General features: G+C 43.5%; 1 protein-coding gene across 1 annotated transcript in view; it reads right to left on the bottom strand.

Moving 5' to 3' along the window:
* Positions 1–18,651, bottom strand: part of CYP21A2 (cytochrome P450 family 21 subfamily A member 2) — an 82,686-nt gene that overhangs the window by 29,208 nt on the left and 34,827 nt on the right. The window contains exons 4-5 of the mRNA XM_078641483.1: positions 13,107–13,202; positions 12,832–12,942 (exon numbers count right to left, since the gene is read on the bottom strand). Coding sequence (XP_078497609.1) covers positions 12,832–12,942; positions 13,107–13,202 — 207 coding nt within the window. The remainder of the gene's footprint in view (positions 1–12,831; positions 12,943–13,106; positions 13,203–18,651) is intronic.

Raw genomic sequence — 18,651 nt, 5'->3', positions numbered from 1 at the left:
GTAAAGGTAACATTAGCAGTGGAGTGCGACCTCAAGCTTTCGGGTTCTTTGTGATACAAACTAATTACATGGCTGCCCTGCCGTGGAGGGCCGCACCGTCTTGGAAGGAAAGAGGCTGCACAAGATGGAACTTTGCCGATTTGCGAATCAGCACTGCTAATGTGGAACTAATTGGCCTGCCTGGCATCGAGGGGCCCACTGGAGGGCTTTTTATTAAAGGACAATGCTGCAAAGAAAATGAAACGTTACACGGAACCCACTGAGGGTAATACAATCCTCCAGGACTACATGTCCCTGCATGCAACACGAAGACCCACTGAGGGCAGGAAATAAAAGCGCATGCAAATGAGGAAATTCCATGTCACATTTTTCTCAGCTGCCCAGGAAGAAGAGGCTGTTGCCTCGAAACGCGTCGGCAATAAAGAGAAATTTCACCTGATATGCAGAGGCTGGTTTCCTTTTTGATTGAGCCGTAAAGGTAACATTAGCAGTGGAGTGCGACCTCAAGCTTTCAGGTTCTTGGTGACACAAACTAATTACACGGCTGCCCTGCCGTGGAGGGCCGCACCGTCTTGGAAGGAAAGAGGCTGCGCAAGATGGAGCTTTGCCGATTTGCGAATCAGCACTGCTAATGTGGAACTAATTGGCCTGCCTGGCATCGAGGGGCCCACTGGAGGGCTTTTTATTAAAGGACAATGCTGCAAAGAAAATGAAATGTTACACGGAACCCACTGAGGGGAATACAATCCTCCAGGACTACATGTCCCTGCATGCAACACGAAGACCCACTGAGGGCAGGAAATAAAAGCGCATGCAAATGAGGAAATTCCATGTCACATTTTTCTCAGCTGCCCAGGAAGAAGAGGCTGTTGCCTCGAAACGCGTCGGCAATAAAGAGAAATTTCACCTGATATGCAGAGGCTGGTTTCCTTTTTGATTGAGCCGTAAAGGTAACATTAGCAGTGGAGTGCGACCTCAAGCTTTCGGGTTCTTTGTGATACAAACTAATTACACGGCTGCCCTGCCGTGGAGGGCCGCACCGTCTTGGAAGGAAAGAGGCTGCGCAAGATGGAACTTTGCCGATTTGCGAATCAGCACTGCTAATGTGGAACTAATTGGCCTGCCTGGCATCGAGGGGCCTACTGGAGGGCTTTTTATTAAAGGACAATGCTGCAAAGAAAATGAAATGTTACACGGAACCCACTGAGGGTAATACAATCCTCCAGGACTACATGTCCCTGCATGCAACACGAAGACCCACTGAGGGCAGGAAATAAAAGCGCATGCAAATGAGGAAATTCCATGTCACATTTTTCTCAGCTGCCCAGGAAGAAGAGGCTGTTGCCTCGAAACGCGTCGGCAATAAAGAGAAATTTCACCTGATATGCAGAGGCTGGTTTCCTTTTTGATTGAGCCGTAAAGGTAACATTAGCAGTGGAGTGCGACCTCAAGCTTTCGGGTTCTTTGTGATACAATATATATATATGTATATATATATATTGTCAAGGTACATATATGTGGAGTTATTTATAATAAAACATTGCTTACCTTTAGAAACTCACTTTCATGATATTTTGTCCTTGATATTCTTGACACAATATTTTGTCCCACAACATTTTTGTTTCCGGTATTCTGCCTAAAAAAAAATTAGTTGTGCTTCATTCCTGGCCCTGTCCTACAATTAAAACCTTTCCAATATAACATTCTATCCAATATAGTTTATTGAATGAAACTTGTCCAAGAGGGGTGCACAATATATGTGACTCACCATACTTCTTGCTTCCTGTTATGTTTTGCTTTGTAAGACTTACAGTTTATTAACTGGTAACACAGTTACAGTTTTTTCAATGTATCTTTCTCCACAATGTTCTCATTCTGTCCCTTTTCGTGATCCGTAGGCTACCACTCTAATCAAGTCAAAACTCTCCAGCTCTGTCTTCTTGCATTGTTGTTGTGTGCTTGTTCCACCTGAGATATTTTCTTAGATAGTTGTCTTCTTTCTTTGGATTGCTGAAGACCACTGCCTCGCCCTAGAATTTGTTTCAGCCATGTGGCTATTTCCTTCAGAATCTATGACCCTTCTCTGCAGATACCTGCTCATGCAACTCAGATTTTTATTCATGTAAAACAAAGTGTCTTCTAGAGGGTGTTGCCCAGAACTTAGACAAGCTAAAACAAGAGTAAAGTGGTTGCCATCACAAGTCACTAAAATACGGGATGGTCATTGAAGGACATGACCCTGAGCTGGAGTGGTAGGCCATCTCAATTAAGGCCCCAGTCTAACCATACAAATAAATACAAAAGGCACACATTTTAATGAAGATGGAGATTGAAAAAGTTCAATTAGTTAAATAAACTGGATTCCTCAGGTAGTAACAAGTCCCCATGCCATGTCTAACCTAGAATGAGTGAACTGTATGGAAACAAGTTTCCAAATATTTGTATAAGTTGTCACAGATGGACACCAATTACTGTAGTCACCAAGTAGAACCCTTAGGTGATCCCTTTTGCAATTGTCCTTGAAGGAGTATCAACCTGCCAAATGCATACATAAAGACTACTGTTTGCTAGCAAGTATCCACATTTTTGGGATACTCAGTAGATGTACTTCAGAGATGAAATCAACCATCCGCCAGTAAAATCAAGATAGTTCACCCTAACTGGAGCCCTCCCGTCCAACTCCATTATATGTGCAGTGTCTCTTGTGTATGAATGAACAGTTTGGAACGAGACTGTATGTAGGTGTTGGATGCCTTCCCCCAGGTCTTCCACTGTCCAATGTAAGAGTGACTGTTCTTGGAAGCCAAAATGTCATTACACACTAGAATATGTGGTATGCAAGTGCCCTAGAGAAGCTGCCACTTTTTGCCACCTTGTCAGGGGAGACAAAGCCAAAGGCATAAGAAACCTTCTTGCTCGACGAAGTCTTCAAAGGATTAAAGAAGACCAGGAATCTAAAATCCAATAGTCGAATTGTTCAAGATAGGGATCAGCAAGTGCAGGAAGCACGGAAAGAAGCAAAGGGAAACACATTTGTGGCACACCCTCCAACCAGTAAATTAGTAAATATTTTTATTTGTATATGATTAATTAAAATCTTTACAAAATTGTAAAACGTCCAGTAATTGTTGTTACTTAAACATAACAAAATTAGGATGCATAAAATTACAGTATTGTTAACAGTTTTATGATTACCCTCGAGGGATTTAAAAAGTTCATTTAGCATGGTTAAGTCTCTTTCTTATTAGGTCAAAGAACTTCACAACTTGACAGTTCAACTTAATGTCGGTAGTAGAGAAGCACAGTTTGACTGCCTGTCTACAGGTCCGAACGGCATGTAGGTTGAAGAAAGGACGTAAGAGATTGTACCTCAAGTCCTTTACGCTAGGGCAGATGCAAATCACCTGAACTATGTCCTCCTTGCCGGTTTTGCACATGCAACACTGTTGTGAAGGGTTGTTTCTCTCCCAAGGTCGAAGATGTGGAAGTATGGGAATTACCCCGAGGCGTAATTTTAAGAATTTTTCTTTAACATTTATTTTCATGCCGATTCTGAAGTACGCTTGTGGCCGCAGTTTTTCATAGTCACCCACCGTTAGCCATCCATATGCTCTATTTGCTCGGTCCTTCTTGTCTTCTATCGCTGCAATGATACTAGCCGATTTTTTGGCTACTATGTTAAAAGACAAGAGATCTATTGATGTTTCCCAGGTGTCAGTCAGGCCTAGAACTTTGAGTGATTCGTGTAAGTAGGCTCTCGGCGCGAAGTTGCGGTGCCGAAGTAATTCTTCCCATACATTTGCACATAAAGATCCAGCATGCACATTGCCAATCTTATGCCAGTTTGTTGCATACACACTCCGCCTCTCTAGGGTTTGTTTCAGGATACCGAATTCTAGTCGAATCTGAGCCGGGGAGACGTATTTGGGAAGATTAAAGATAGCCCTGTATGAGTTGGCTATGAGTGTGTCCAGCAACGCCGCGTCCTTACCGTGGTGTGATTCACTCCCGTAAGTGAGAGTCGGTTTTAATTTGGCACGCAATATTTCAAGAAGAGGTTTAAGTGTATGGTCAGGTAGTTTGACCTTCAATTATTTTAGTGCCAAATAGGTCATTGTAGCCTTCCCTCGCAAGGACTTGAACTGCGCCCTAGAGGTATTATTTGAGTCCAGGATTACTCCCAGGTACTTATATGTGGTGACCTGGTCGAGCTTTTCGCCATTCAAGTGCCAGCAAGGATTCTTTTTTTTCCTGTAATTCACAGCCATCACCTTTGATTTATTGAAGTTTATTTGTAGTGCATTCTTTACTGAAAAAGCATGGGTTGTGTTCAAAAGGTGTTGGAGGCCCATTGGAGTCCGACTTATCAACAGCAGATCATCCGCATATAACAGGTTTGAGAGGGTAATTTTCCCTAATTTCGGTGCATGATTGGAGCATTTGTCTAGTTGCCCAGGTAGATCGGCTAGAAAAAGATTGAATAGGATCGGTGCAAGTAGGCATCCCTGTTTTAATCCTTTTGTTGTCCTTATGGGTTTTGAAAGGAGGTGTGTTCCAGCCCCAAGTTTGATTTTGATCCAGGTGTTTGAGTGAAGCAGTATTAGGACGTCTAATAGGTATTTAGGTATTCCCAAATTGTCCAGTTTTAGCCAAAGTTTGTTTCGGTCCACGTGGTCGAATGCAGCAGTATAGTCAATAAATGAAAAGAATAAGGATGACTTAGTTTCTTTTGCTGCTTCCATCAGCAGTGATAGTGCCATGAGATTAGTTGTGGTCCCCTGGCCTTTGCAGAAACCCGTTTGGTTGATTGCCATCTTGGAATATTCAGTTGCCCATGATGTTAGCTCCTCCAAGATAAGGCCAGCAAAGTATTTTGCCTCCACATCTAGGAGAGCAATAAGGCGATAGTTGTTTGGAAGCCTCTTGCTACCTTGTTTATGTATCGGGCTGATAATTGAACCGTGCCAGGACTCAGGAAGGGTCTGTGAGAGTCTGATACTATTGAACACTGGTGCTAAAGATGCGCTCCAAAATTCGACATCTGATTTGTAGAGGATAGGTGTTAGGCCGTTCGGCCCAGGAGCTCCGGTTGGTCTCCCCCTTGATATTTGTCGTTGGATGTCTGATGGGAGAATTGTCTTTGGCCCTGACTCAAATGCCTTTGTTGAGTTTTTTTCCGTTTTTGATTTTTCGATTTTTGGTGTATTCATGGCGATGTACTCCCCCGTTTCAAGGGGATTTGTGGGAGTGTAGTGGTTGAGGTTTACTTCTTTGTTGTGCTTTGTGGTTTTAAAGCAAGGTTTATTTGTAACAGCCTCGTCTATAGTCCCATCGTTACTGAAGTGCCTCAGTAGGTATTTCGACCATACTTCTTCAGTTATGTGCGAGTTTTGACCAGGGAGGTCAGGATTCTGTATTCTTTTAACCATTTGCCAGAATCTGGAGCTGTTCTTCTGGTTCCCCTCGTAAACTAGCTTCACCCATAGTTCTTCGTTACTTCGCTTCTGGTTGCCCCATTTTGTCTGTTTCAGCTTTGTTTTAGCTTCCCGTAGGGCAGTTTGCAAGCTATAATTTGTTGGATCCTTTCGCAACTGTCTCAGTAATTGGTTTACTAATCTTTTTTGTAGTTTTGTTTCTGGACATGAGTGATTCCCACGAAGGGGCGTCTGTTGATGACGTGAATTGCTGGGAACCTTTTTTTACCATTTTCTCCCTAATGGTTTTGATGAAGATGTCCCAGACATCCGGTGCCTTGGATACATAGCTGGTAGCTTGGGAGAAGAGGTTTTTCGCCATAGAGCTAATTGAATCAATCTTCCTGGCGTTACAGCGAAGCCGCCTTAAATTTGGGACAATATCTGTGTCGAAGCCTATAAAGGTTTTGGTTTCCAGGTGGGAAGTAGTTTTTATTATGGCCTCTTGTGGCAGGTGATCACTGAGGTCGCTCGTACCTATGCTAAAGGACTTTACCTGACAAAGCATGTTTAGAGATGTGAACATGTAGTCAAGATGGGAGGATTGTTTATTCGCGTGAAAGGTGGCAACTGGTGGATCATCGTCAGGGTAGCGGCCGTTCAGGGCCCTTAAGTTAAGTTGTTCCAGATGTCGAAGTAGGATTTTTGAGTGCTTCGTTGGATTCTTGTTTTTTATATGGCCTTGTGTCGGCACGCCCCATGCTACGTTCAGGTCTTGGGTAAGGTCGCTAAGTTGCTCTTTATTAATGAGAAGCATATTGAAGTCGCCTGTCAAGATGAATGAATCAGACACGCTTTCTTCCATTATTTTTTTCACCAGTTTGGCTAGGTCTTTTGCACCTTTTTATTTGTCTTTGGGATGAATGTATGTATTAATTATAGTTACAGCTTGGGGCTGCTTCTTTAACCGAAGTGGGATCTTTGCCACCTGAATGACGCTTGGGGGAGGAATATGCAGGTCCATTGCCTCAATTTCGCCTATTGTCGATATTGATGCAAAAAGCATCAGTCCGCCGGATCTTCGGCCAAAGGTTGAGTTTTTATTTGCCGGAATACAGCAGGACGTGAACCCTTGGAGCTCAAATGCTTTTTCTTCCCAAGTCTCTTGGAGCAGGATAAGGTCAAATGTAGTCAGGTATTCTAGAAATTCGGGATCATTTCTTTTGCTCGCCAAACCGTTGATGTTCCAGGAGCAAATTCTAATGTCCAAATATCCTTCTGATTGATTGGTGAGTTCTTTCCCTTTCTGTCAATTGTTGACAGTTGAACTTGCGAATGTGCGTTGAATTGAGTTCCAATTGTGAGCAGTTTTTCGTAACGAACAGCTGCTAAGCTTTTGATGTTGTTCAGAGTTGGGGTTATTTAAGTCTCGGGGGCACGGCCCGGGCGAGCTGCTTCTCGCTCCTTTTAGTATTGAGATAGTACTTTTTTGTACTGGAGGTCTGGCTAGAGGAAGAAAAGGAGTAGGATAGGGAGGTCTTTCTTCGAGTCTCAGCTCTATCCCCCATTGCTGAAACGTCGCTATTTCTTCCATGATTTTATGTGCTGTCTCAAGTGAGTGCCAAGTTGCTTTTGTAATGTCTGGGCGATGAGGTTCGGTGTTTGACTGGAACTCTATTTCCAAGAGATCAGATGAACTGATGTTTTATAAATTTGTTAGTGAGTGCATGAGCCTTAGTATGTTTCCCCTATTCAGTATATCACTTCTGCCGCGGGATGTGTATTCTGGAATGAAAAGGATTGACCAGACTGAAGCCTTTATATAGAAAAGGAACAGGAAAAAGACATGATATCAAAACATCACATGACAGGAAACACAAAGGATTTTGAAAATCAGGAAAACCAAGAAAAAAAAGCCATGATGGAAAAGAAAAACCTGAAGTGTACAAGTTACAGAGCAGCTTTAAAGGGCAGCTTCAAAACCGCAGACAGGTGATTGCCCTTTTGGAAGCTGGCGGAGCAAGGAGCAGCGGCTAGGAGTCCAGGAGCATGAGCGAAGGCAGCACCAGGTGAGTAAAACTCACAGCCTGCAGCTGTGGTCTTCTGTGGTGTCCTCTGAGCCCCAGGAACCACAGGACCATGTAAAGGGACCACAGTTTGTGGGCGTGTGGGCAGCAGATACACTAAGACCACATACACCAATACCTGTAAATATTGCCTTGTTTTTCTTTCACCTCTGTCTGTGAGATCCAACCAAACATCCAGCTTGGGGTGCCTGTTTGGGAAAAGTGTGGGAATAAGCCTTCGAACTTGTATCCCTATTTAACCTACAATGCACTATGAAGACTTGCAGTATATCATGGATGTCCAGGGTGACAAGCTGTTTGTCTTCCCTTAGCAGTTACCAACCATAAGGATCTGCTGTTGCTTCTGCCACCCTGCCTGCTAGAAGATGGTGTACTTGAAGCCCACACCAAGCAATCTCTGCTATCCTCAGTGACCTTGAGGATGCCACAGGCCTACATGCAGTCCTCTAGTGAGGTTTTACCAGGGATGGACAATAGCACCCTTGCATGGAGTGAGTCAGAAGTAGGTGCTCTGCTTGGTGAACACACTTTTAAAGAGATACATGTTGCCTTGACTATCCCCAGCATCTGAACAGTGTGGTTTTGACCAGGGGACTTCCAACAGTTTTGGACCAAGTGCCAAAAAAGTGTGCTCAATCCTAATTTTGGATCTTCTTTGACTCAGCAAGGGTATGCAGAGGTTTAGTAACCAGACGTACCCTGTGCCAACAGTCCCAGAACTCAAAGGTTCAATTATGGGATTGGGCCGTCCAAGCTGGACTTCAATTTCTATGTTTAGGTTGTGGTCAGCCCTAACCCTTGTAGCATCGGGTTGGACCCTGGACTGTTGGCTCTCTGTGGTTAACACCTACAGTGCGGGAGTAATGATGATCCTTGAGTATGAAACGTTCCTAACCCAACAAGGATCTTCTCTGTATCCCCATTTTAATTGCTATGGCCATCTATCCCTAACAATAGGCTTGCCTGGCTCTCTGATACAGCAGGAGAGCTGTTGTGTTTCAAATGCTACACTGTGCCCAGTAGGAACTAGTATAATTGTTTTTGACTGGTCACACGGGCAGGGAGGGCAGGATAGAATGAGTTAAATTCTTGGCTAGTGCACACTGCTTTCTATGAATGGACCTATAGGGTCCTTGCCCTTATCCTGGTAAGGCAGCTGCTGGCTCCTTTGTTGTGCACATTTTCTGTACTTGCAGAAGGTGTGAATGTGTCTCCAAGTCTACCGACTCTTTTCAGCTTTCTGGTGGACATCAACTCATTTGGAGAAGTGTGGCTCAATGGTTAGAGTGGCAGACCCTGATGCAGAGGTCTGGCCTTGGACCAGGGTTCCATTCCTGCCTTGGCTGTCTCGGCGGATCTTGGGCTCATAATTCCTCGGACCTGATTTCTCGCCTCGGTGCCTACTCTGAACATGGGTCCCACGCTGCAACTCTGGGCAATAGCTTGCTTAGTCTCCACAACGGCCCCCTACAGCGCTAGGGATGCCTGGTTACACCCTGGGGACGCCCAGGAGTGGACATTTCATGGGGAAAAACCAGGAAGGGTTCCCTAGCGGTATGAGTACAGCGCCAGGACACTCAGGAGTATCAGTGCGCTTTACAAGTACGGCTACATTTACATTTACATTTACATTTGATTTTGCACCAGTATCTCTCCACCCTCTACCCGGTGGGCCACATGCCTAGCGGGAAGCCTGGTGAAAAGTCCACTCTTTTAGGAGCTAGCTCAGCTAGGCTAGCCCACAGACTTGAAGCAAGTCCACTAATTATTTATATCTTCAAGCTTTGGCGCCACATGTTCTCAGAAGAGAGCCCTATGCAAACTAAGAGAGCCAGGAACAGGGATCTTCCACTGTTTCTCCATTGACAGTGGTCAACAGCCAACCCGTTCCATCTTCTTGTTTCCAATACTCCTTGCGAGTCGGGGTCTTTGGGAGACCAAGGTTATAGGCATAACTCATTAGTGGGCAGTGAAGCTTCTAGAAATGTACTAATTCCTGTATGCTGTTCCCTCCTGACAGGCAGCTCCGGCTACCCCCTCCCCCCCTTGGTATAAAGAGGCAGAAGATCTGAAGAGAAATCTACAAACACCCTCCCCAGGGACTGGTCATGTGCAACAAATACAAAAATGTGCAAGAATGAGCTTTTAAAGCACCAAACAAATAGGTATAAAGTGCATCTATGGCTGGAAATCTTATCACCTCTTTCAATAAGCAGGAAGCATTTCTGACATGTTTTAAATATGCAAAAAGACACTGGTGCAGGTGACTTAAGTAAGCTCAGATTTAAGCATTAAGGGCCATATGTATCAAGGAACCAATTTGCGATTCTGTAATAGCGATTTTTAAGAAATCGCTATTTCAGAATCGCGAAATGGTATGTATCAAGAAAAACGCAATTTTTTAGCGATTTCTTGATATTTCTTAATTGCGAATTCGCAAATTGCGAATTCGCAATTAAGGAATACTTTCCCATTCATTTCTTTGGGCCAGGAGGCCCATAGGAAGGAATGGGAATGTTTCCTCAATTTGCGATTCGCAATTTGCTAATAGCAAATTTAAAATAATTTCAAGGGTGCAGGGGTGTCCAAAGGACACCCTGTTGCACCCCTGAAATAAGCATGGGTGCACATGTGGTGCACATACATGCCCTAAGGGCATGTATGTGCGTCACATGGCACTTTGAAAAATGCTGAAATGTGCATTTTTCAAGGAAATCACAACTTACCACCAACTGGAAGTTGGTGGTAATTTGCGATTCCTTAAGGGCATTTTTGAATTCTTTTTTTGCTTAATACATTGCATTTAAGGAATCGCAAAATTTGCGATTCCTTAAATGCAATCGCAAAATAAGGAATGGCAAATTTTGCGATTCCCTATTTTGCACCCAAATTCTTTCATACATACCATTTTTCGAAAATGAGTTCGCAAATGCCGAAATTCTGCGAATTTCGGCGTTTGCGAACCCATTTGGCCTTGATACATATGGCCCTAAATATCGAAATTGATTTGGTTTGGTCTGGCATTTAATATGGAGAACAACGGGCAGTGTGACATGGATCTGTTTCAGTTCATGCCTCTTGTTTTTGGAATTCCACATGTGGGTGTTGACTATCTACAAAGCATCTCACAACAAGCAAGTGACTTTAAGGTCAGTGGTGCGCCTCTTTGCATTTTGATGGTGGGCTTATTAGAAGTTAAATAAGTGGGCAAGTGCTTTCTGGTTATATCCATGGTTAGAGGTAGAGTACATGAAGTGGGATCCTTTCAAATAAAATGATGGGGAACAAAGACTAACAGGAGAACACAGACTAACTAACTATAATGAAAGAAAGTTTACAGAGGAGAAAGTACACTAACAAGACCAAAATAGCATGCTGGAGAACAAATACTAGTTAAAGAGAAGAAAGACTAACAAAGGAGAACAAAGAATCACAGATGACAGAAGGTTTATGCAAGAGTGCGTAGACTAACGGAGTAGAATTAAGAGAGAAAGAAAGCTAACAAAGAGAAAAACAGTAATGAAGAATGAATACTAATGGAAGAGAAGAATGTCTGTCAAGCACTAGAAAGTCACCTGAGTAAATGTTTATTCCTCTATGAGTGATTGTCTACCTCAAACCTATCTATGGACACTCACAAAATTGTGACGGGATGTCTTCACACACCACTAGGTGTCATGCTTCATCATAGGACAAAAACACGGTTTGGTGAAGAGCGGGCCTGCGCTTTATAGTAAGGGAGGCACTACTAACTATTAAACCCATGATGTGAATATAAATAAAACAATGTGATAAATCAAAACTACCTTTTAATTTTAAAGAGATATCACTTGGTATTAAAAACCAGCATGGAGACTTGGGGAACCAATATCCAATCCCCACTAGACCGTCAACATATTTCTGCTTCTTGGCTCACAAGAGCCGTGGCATTCGTCAGGATGGAACACAGGGTCATACTGTGGTATACAACTCTGTTAGTGCCACTTTAAGTTGGGCTGGCCTTTGTGGTTCTGCGCTGTCCTAGGTCTCTAGTTACAGAGAGCATAACAAAAAAACACACAGTTTACAAGCAAAGGCTGAAAAATGATAGACAAACACTTGGCATGCACATTGGCATGCACAAATTGTGGGTGTGACACTGCAAATGTGCATCACACATTACGTATTAAAATGATGTGAGACCAGGTCACATACCTCTTACCCTAACTGTGGCTCATCTGTACCCCGTGAAGGAAGGGCTCTGGAACCCCTATAATCACACTCTGTGTAGGAGGGTAATAACAACCGTCTACGTTGTGGGCCCCTTGTGCAAGACATCCACTCTCACCACTACCCACTAACTACTAGTGGGGGAGAAGGATGTCTAGAACCATTGCCTCGATCCTGGTGGTGACAAGGGGGCCACAACCAAGACAGTCCCATGATGAAGCATGATACCTGGTGGCCTGAGATGGACAATTACTCATAGAAGAATAAATAAACATTTACTCGGGTGACTTTTTAATGCTTCACATGTGTGATTGGAGGCCAGCTCACCACAGAGGACCCATCGCCTCTTGTTCCCTAACTTTGGTAAATGGCTGGGATTTCTGTGTTTTGAAGAAAATACTGTCTAACAGGCAAATGAGGACTAATGAAACAGAAAGAAGGCTAATGGAGAACAAAGAATATTAAAGGATTAGAACAAAGGTTTGTGAAGAATGAAGTGCAAATGACACTAATGGAGGATAATGAAAATGGATGAATGAAAATTAACCAATGAAAGCTAGTGGAGGAGCAGCAAGAACAAGGAATGAAGGATCGCAGGGAAGAATGAAAATTAATAGAGGAGACCAAAGGCAAGCGGGGGAGGCTAGCAAAGGATAGCAAATGCTTATGGGGAATGAAGGCTAATAGAGGAGTACGAACAGTAACGGAAGACAACAAACTTTCACAAAAGAGGCTGCATGCCAATGGAACAGACCAAAAACAAATGGAGGAGAACAAAGACTAATGCAGGGTTTTAAAGACTAATAAAGACTAACGAGAAGTAGGAATCAGCAGGGTAATAGAGGAAAAGTAAATGCAAGGAGTAGAACAAAGGCATACAGAAAAGAATGAAGACGAAAGGAGACCAACGGAATAGAACTAAGACTAATGGAGATGAAGGAAAGCTAATGTAGAAGCAAAAAGGTTAACTAATTAGAAGAACAATTCCAATGGAGGAGAAGGTATGATAATAAAAAAAGAACAAAGGATACAAATGAACAGAAACCAGGATACCTAATGGACACAAGGATTTGTATTTAACCGCAACCAACTGGTTGCTTTCCCAAAGAATTCAAACTCACCCTTAAGAGTGGGAAGAAGTCTAGGGCGAAGATGGATGGTGACCCCCATAGGCTGACCAGGTCTGAGATGCACTTATGTATCTCTTGGAACTTGGGGTCATGCTTCTCGAACTGAAAAAAATGAAAAAAGATCATACGTTTCACAACCTTCCATCATTCCCTCTAACAGCTCCATTGGCATACAAACCAATGGCATGAAGTTCAAAAACAAATCTGTGCATCAAGCACAATATTCAGATGAGCTACTTTTCTAGCAGATACCCAATCCAACTCACAGTGGTGCCGAAGGCCAGGGATGCGATGATTTTGCAGGTGTGCATTGAGAAGTCTTCGGCCAAGTCTACGGGGATCCCGCCATAGCTCCGGAACTCCTAGGGACAAAGAAGGCAGGTGAGAAGAACTGAGCATACCGGGGTTCAAGCATCAAACAGGCATAGTTGAGGGTGAAACATAATGTGTCTGATGTGGTGAGAACAGAGGTGTTGTATCACAGAAACAAAAGGGCCACACCACGTGAAGAGAGAATCATCTGGCTGGAAAAATGGATGGTAAGCAGGGTGGCTGAGGTGCAATAATTTAACTACAACTTCAATTTGTTTACATTTCAATATTTGCTACATATCAGGATGAAGGGAGCAGGAGTATTGGGCCTGATTTATTTTCTAGCGGACTGAGTATTCTCAATTGGCCTGGTGGAGAATTTTATGTCGGCCAGGCCGAGACTACTCAGCCCACCAGATTTAGAAATGACCACCTACCTAGCAGGACACCGACCTATTGCGGTGGGTCAGTAATCTGCCAGAATATAAATAAAGCTCCTGGTTTTTCAATCAGTGCCAATACATCCCAGTGCTGATCTATCTATCTATTAATGCCTAGGTCCATAGAACAAATACATAATAATTGTCAACTCTCTTTCATACCCTTCCATCTTTCCATCTCATCTCCATTTACTCACCTCTTACCTCCAACTTCTCATTCACTCGCCCCAGCCTGTGCCAGAGCTACCCTTCCACCTCTCCCAGTTTACCCTCACCTCCACTATTCTTATTCATCATTTTCATCTCAGCTTAGTCTCTAGGTTTTCCTCTTATTCTTTACCTCCATCTTGCAGTTCCACTATCATGCCCTCGCCTCTATCTCTATCACTACATCATCCTCTGAGCTCTAGCTGTACCTATTTAATTCTCATTTAACTCTCCTTCAGTTGTCCCTCTCACCTGGACAACTCATATTCTTACTACCTTCTAACACCATCTGTTTTTCACCTAAACATGTATGTCCCTCATTCTCCCACCTCTGTGTTTACCAGTCTAACAGCTATGTGTCTCACTTTTCTTCTGCCCTTTATTTTTCATATCTCTTGTAGGTTCTCCTATTTTCTTCTTTCCTATGTTACCCTCATCCTCACTCTTCTCATATTCTATCATCTTCATTCCTCCAAATGTCCTCTCACCTCCACCTCTACCTCAGGGAGCAATGCCGCACTATTTTTTAACTTATTACCTCCATCACATCTTTTCTGAGAGTTTCCTCTCACCTAAACCTCATATCCAAACTAATTCCTCTATCATTCTCATGTTTCGGAATGGTAGACTGTGCTACTGTCCTTCTTGTCCCACCTATCTCTAGCATTTCCTCTTTTTCCATCTGTAAAAACTCTCAGAGCTTTCCTTTTTCTCCAAATCAGAATCTGTCCTATCTCCATTATTCAGTTTTCCTCATTTCCTTCTTAACCAGTTTCTCCCTCTCGAATGCCGCTTTTTTCTTCAACTCTATTCCTCTCAGATGCCCTCATCTCTCTTAGGTTTGTTCACTCCCATTTTTACTTTACTCTTTGAGTCTTTACCACTTCTCTAGTACCTTATTTACTGTTTCATTTCTATCTTCCAATGTCCTTGACATGACCCCTATCCACCAGTGGCGGCTGGTGAAATTTGAAAGTGGTGAGGCGTAAAGACATGATTTTTATATAGCAAGCGATGTGAACAAGTTCTATGGACAAACCTGGGGTCCAGGGGGAGTCCCTCTCCTGAGAAAGAAATGAAAAAAAGATTGGCAAATGGTGCATTTTAAAGCAAATGAATGTGGCAATAAAGCAAGGCTTATTAAGCAGTGGGAACGTATAGTCTTGAAATATTAAACATATTCAAAACTGCCCCATATCTTCATGCATTAATTTGTTCAATAGTTACTGGTATGTGTAAATTGTTCTATATGACAATTTTAGCCCTTTAAAATGTATGCTAACCCAGTGTCTTGCACTGCATGCAGCTTTAACTTTGGACACATATGCTCTAACCAGGCTTCGAGAAGCACCCACAGATGCTAGCTGTAACCAGCCATATAGAAATATGTGCAGACAGGTCTTTAAGTGAGATGAAAAAGTGGGCACACTCTATAAAGGAAAATGCCAAATACATTTCTGTGATTCCCATAGTGTGCCATCAGACCGGTATTTTGGTTTCTCACTGAGATGTAATTTCATCCAGATAAATGGCACAGCAAATGACATACGCCTAAAGCCTGTCAGTGTGATTGGCTTTGTCACTGGGTGTTAGCTGTTTGAGATAAATGAGTAACAACAATGATTTCTTATAAATAAATAACATTGAATATGTTTAAATTCTGAAATGGTGGGTCTGTGAATTAAATAGCATTGAGGTCCGGGGAAGGAGTTTTGGCCTTCAATTATGTCTGCTTTATGTTAGATATGTATCCTCTTTTTCTCTGCATATCTTGTCCCTCTGCACATCCTCAACCCCCTCTCTTTCCTCTTCAGCATCCTCTTTTCACTCTTCCCCGAATGCCCTTCCTCGCATCTCTGTCCCTTCACCGCCCCCAACATGCACTGCAAATTTCTCTTACTTTTGCCTTGCAAATATTTTGACGTCTGTGTACCCCCTTGACACACAAATCCACAGAATTTTAGTTGCAAATGGAATACACAAATATTGTTCTGTGTGCTCTGGATAGAGGGCAACCCACTGCCAGGCACTTTGTTTGGCTTCAGCCTCAGCCCCTGAGCACTCAATCAAAGCCCCTCATAAACACCTGACAAGGCACAAGCCTCAAAGTATGCACAGAAAAAAATACAGATAAACAACAACATCATAGAATAGCTAACTCTTGGGGAATGCACGTTTTAAAAAAGCATGTGAAATAAGAGAGGAACTAAATCGCGGAAATGCATTCTCTTGACATGTTTAACATTTATTGTATGCAAGTCAATCCATGTTTTTAGCATCAATGTTTACTTAGGGGCATGTATGTGGTCCAGTTTTAATGACATACATCAGAGAATTGGCCACTGTAAGAACATTGTTACACAGTAAGCACATATCTCTCGCTTTGGACCTGACTCGGATATTACTGCTGACATTAAAAATGTTTGTGTTACAAGAATGGGGAGGGGGGCTCCAGTACGGGATAGCGCAATGAAAATGGGTAAACTGAGGTTGTCTGTCTATGCTGTGAATGCAGGGCTATCTAAGGTGGAAGTTTTTCTAAACTAGCAGTTTTGCTGATTTATTAGTGCAAAGTGTTTAATACCCTTGCTTGACAGACAGTGGCAGTAGGTAGGAAGCATCAGCCTTTATTTTCCCAGTGCAGAGAGACTTGCTAAGTCAGAGATAAGTCAGGTGATTATTGTTCCTGCTGGAGAGAGGTCGGGGTTTTATCTAGTGACAGTTTTCACTCTCACCATAAAGCAGCGCAGAGGGCTAATATGTCTAAAGAAAATCTACTATCATATTGTATTGTATTGAACTGCACTGTGTGTGGATTGCTCAGTGGGTTGCTGCTTTTTTCACAGAAAACCATTTGTTACTTGTGGGTCAGCCGCACCTGAAACTGAGGTTAGGGTGGAGGGTGCTAATTATTTGGAAATTAAATATTAGCTTTAAAAGCACCTGCCGCAGAGTTTGACTTTCTTGTTGCTCAAATGAGTGTAATTTCTGATATTTGTCTATTTCCATGGACTTCAATGTATGATTTTGGTCACAAGAAAGTGCCACACATTTAGTCCTGAATGACTCTCATAGATCCACTGAATCTATGAAAATGCCACACAAAATAAATCTGAAAAATTAGCAGCTACACTCAAATGGGTGTCATTTCTGAAATCTATACGTTTCCCTTGTCTTCATTGCCTGATTTTGCTCATGAGAAAGTGTTACTCATAGTCGTGAAATGTCACTCATAATTACACTGAAATTAGGAAAATGTCACACATAGCAATCTGAGACCTTTGCAGCTATGGACCCGGGGAACAGTAACAGAAAGCAGGTTTGGTTGCGCTTGTTTAAAGACTTTCTTGGTATAATAAAGAAAGCCTTCTATGCCACAAAAAACAGTCAAGGTAATTGATGCATTTCGTTAGGAAGATAGGTGCCTCTGCAGAAATAGTATTGTCCAGGCACCGACCCTCCCGTAAAGTAGCGGAAGTGGGTGAATCTTCAATCCGCCGCCCTTGCTTGCCTCCGATACCACTCTCTCTCTCTCTCTCCTCTCTCTATTCCTACTCTTTCTCTCTCTCCACTCTCGCTCTCTCCATTCTCTCTGCCTCTCTGGAGGGCCATGGGTACATTAGCTGCAAGGTCCACGGGCCGCCACGAAAGGACTGCCGGTCCGCTGGCGGCCCGCGGGCCACCAGGATGCGTCCTATGGGGAACTTTTGTTTCTGAAAATCAGTACCTCTATCTTGCCCATGTTGAGCTTCAGGCAGTTGTCCTTCATCCAGTTGGCAATGTATGTCATGCAGCTGTGGAAGATGGTGTTGGTGGTGCCTTTGGAGAGGGAGAGGATGAGTTATGTGTCATCGGCACAGGATATGATGTTAGGTCCGTGGGTTTTGGCAATGCTGGCCAGAAGTGTCATATAAGTGTTCAAGAGGGTGGGACTGAGTGGCAATATTTGAGGTACTCCACAGATGATTTCCTTGGGTTCGGAGATGAAGGAGGGATGACAGACTTTTTGCATTCTTCCAGCAAGGAAAGAGGCGATTCATTTAAGAGCCTCTCTTTGGCTTTTTTGCGTTGTCCGGGGTCTAGGGTGGAGAGATTGGCAATAGTGTTTCTGCGAGGGTGGGGGGCCAGGGGTCGTGGTGCTGGGCACAGTAGACTGAGCAAACAGGCAAGACGAGCTTGCCTTTGGTGTGTGCACTGCATGGACGCACTAAATAGTCCCTGGGGTGGGAAGCGTTTCTGTTGGTGGGTAAAACATGAGTGAGCAAACACAGGAAGGCGGTGACACTGGGTCAGGCTGAAACAAGAAGGAACTGGAGGCCACAGGGAATTGGCATGCTAGGTGCCCAAGTGCACCTACCCTGCCACTTGCAGCCCTGTCACTTTCCTTCTTTTTCTTTGTATCCTTTGCTTGTCTTTCTCACTTCCTGCCTCCCTGACAGTAACTTCCAGGGACTGTATTATAAATATTACCCAGGGGGTGCAAGGGACGGGCTGGCCCACTTTCTTCACCTCAGGGGCACATTGGACCTCAGACCTGTATGCAACTCCCTCCCCTAAGGGAGAAACTTCATTTGGCAGCTGATGTATATTTTAATTGCAACACTTTTCTCGTTTAAAAAACAGACTTTCACTTCAATCAGCACAAAGATATTGTACATTTGCGTAGCTAGACCATTTGCCTCCTGTGGCGGTCCCTGCGCTTGCTGCCCCGCCATGGTCGCAGGTAAGAGTGGGGAGGGTTTGTGCTGGCGATCCCTGCATTTGCTGCCCCATGCTGCAGGGGATTGCAGCCACCCCCATAACTCATGCCACCCGGGGCAGACCGCCACCCCCACCTCCTCTTGCTATGCCA

The sequence above is a fragment of the Lissotriton helveticus genome, chromosome 5_1 (assembly GCF_964261635.1).
Source record: "Lissotriton helveticus chromosome 5_1, aLisHel1.1, whole genome shotgun sequence".
Lineage (NCBI taxonomy): Eukaryota > Metazoa > Chordata > Amphibia > Caudata > Salamandridae > Lissotriton > Lissotriton helveticus.
The sequence above is the reverse complement of the archived record's forward strand: the minus strand, read 5'-3'. Positions and strand labels throughout refer to the sequence as shown.